The 1,661-nt window shown below is 41.5% G+C and overlaps 1 protein-coding gene across 1 annotated transcript; it reads right to left on the reverse strand.

The window, feature by feature from the left end:
• Positions 1-304: 304 nt before the first annotated feature.
• Positions 305-1,661, reverse strand: OR5A2 (olfactory receptor family 5 subfamily A member 2). Its single transcript, XM_077748871.1, has 2 exons — positions 1,618-1,661; positions 305-1,275 (listed from the first exon to the last, which is right to left on the reverse strand). The coding sequence occupies exon 2, from the start codon at positions 1,262-1,264 to the stop codon at positions 305-307; it is 960 nt and encodes a 319-aa protein (XP_077604997.1). The 5' UTR covers positions 1,265-1,275; positions 1,618-1,661.

Consider the following 1,661-nt stretch of genomic DNA (forward strand, 5'->3'; position numbering starts at 1 on the left):
TGGGCTAACATTTTGCTCAGTACTTTCCTCCTACAGACACAATGTCTTTCCCTTTGTCATGGTGAAGTTTTCTGCTAAACTTAGTGTTTATAATATTGGTTTATGTGATGCTATTCATTTTAGAAACCAATAGTGGCCAAACTATTTTTCAATGACTAATAAGTAAACTAGTTGGGGAAATATTGGAAAGGGGGGGAAAAGTCTAGTCAACGCAAACCATTGTGTAGATCAACTAGTCCAAAACTGCATGAAAATCTGCACTGTTAGTTCAGCTCACAGCTTCTTTGAAAACATTACCTCAGGGTCAGAAAAACGAAGGCCCATAAGAAAGCACATGATCCTTTTGCATAGCTTTCCTCATGGCATCTTTAATCTCCTTATTCCTAAAACTATAGATGATAGGATTTACCATAGGGATCATCAGAGCATAGAATATGGACACCACCTTGTCCCGATTGAGGGAGTAGCTAGAACGAGGTCGCATGTACACAAAGAGACCAGAACCATAGAAGAGAGTCACAGCAGTCAGGTGAGAGGCACAGGTGCTGAAGGCTTTGGTCCTACCTGTAGCTGAGCGGATCTTCAGGACAGCAGCAACAATGTAACCATAAGAGATGAGTATCACCAGGACAGAAGCCATTCCAACAACAACACCCACAATGAAGTTCACCACCTGGCTGGTAAAGGTATCAGAGCACGACAGAACCAGAACTGGTGGAAGGTCACAGAAGAAGTGGTCAATCATGTTGGGCCCACAGAAATCATGCTGATAGACAGAGTATGTTTCAATCAAAGAACTTAGGAATCCACCCACATAGGCCCCAGCCACCATCTTTAAACAAAGTGCATGGGATATGAGGACTGTGTAGAGCAATGGGTTGCAGATTGCAGCATAGCGGTCATAGGCCATGGCTGCCAAAAGAAAGCATTCACTCAGCCCCATTCCACAGAACACAAAGTACTGCGTGGCACAGCCAACAAAGGAAATGGTTTTCTGTCCTGTGATGATGTCAGAGAGCATCTTGGGAGTCGTGGAGGACACATAGCCGATATCTAGGAAAGATAAGTTACTGAGGAAGAAGTACATGGGTGTGTGTAAGTGAGGGTCCATCCTGATGAGGGCAATGAGGCTCAGGTTCCAGACTAGGGTCAGGAGGTAAATCCCCAGAAATAACACGAAAAGGAAAATCTTCATTTGAGGGTGGTCCGAAAATCCCAGGAGGATGAATTTTGTCACAATTGTGTTATTCCTTCCTACAGCCATAGACCTGCTTCCTACAGAAAGGAAAGAAACAATCCTGTGATCAGTTATATTCTGTTTGTTATTATATAAGTGCATATTTCCTGGAAGATGATATAAACCATTAACATCAAGTTAACATCACAACCACCTGCTGAGCAACCTTCTTGGAGGAAGTCTGCCCATGATAATCTCTTGGCACTATTTAAAATCTGTATGCTATATATCTTGTTGATTAGAAGAGAATCCATCTAATGGAGACTAAACACTTTCATCACTGTAATCAGAGTTGTCATCACAGATTAAATCTATTACTATCCTACATTATCAGCTTTTCTAATCCCAAGAAAATGTATTGATCAAAATTAGGGGTTTACCTTCTAAATTATCCCAGATGTTATTTCAGTATCAAAACACTTTC

Source organism: Crocuta crocuta, unplaced genomic scaffold (genome assembly GCF_008692635.1).
Source record: "Crocuta crocuta isolate KB4526 unplaced genomic scaffold, BGI_CrCroc_1.0 scaffold323, whole genome shotgun sequence".
Lineage (NCBI taxonomy): Eukaryota > Metazoa > Chordata > Mammalia > Carnivora > Hyaenidae > Crocuta > Crocuta crocuta.

Coding starts and splice junctions, on each gene's coding strand:
- OR5A2 (XM_077748871.1), bottom strand. CDS start 1,264: ATGGCTGTAGGAAGGAATAACACAATTGTGACAAAATTCATCCTCCTG.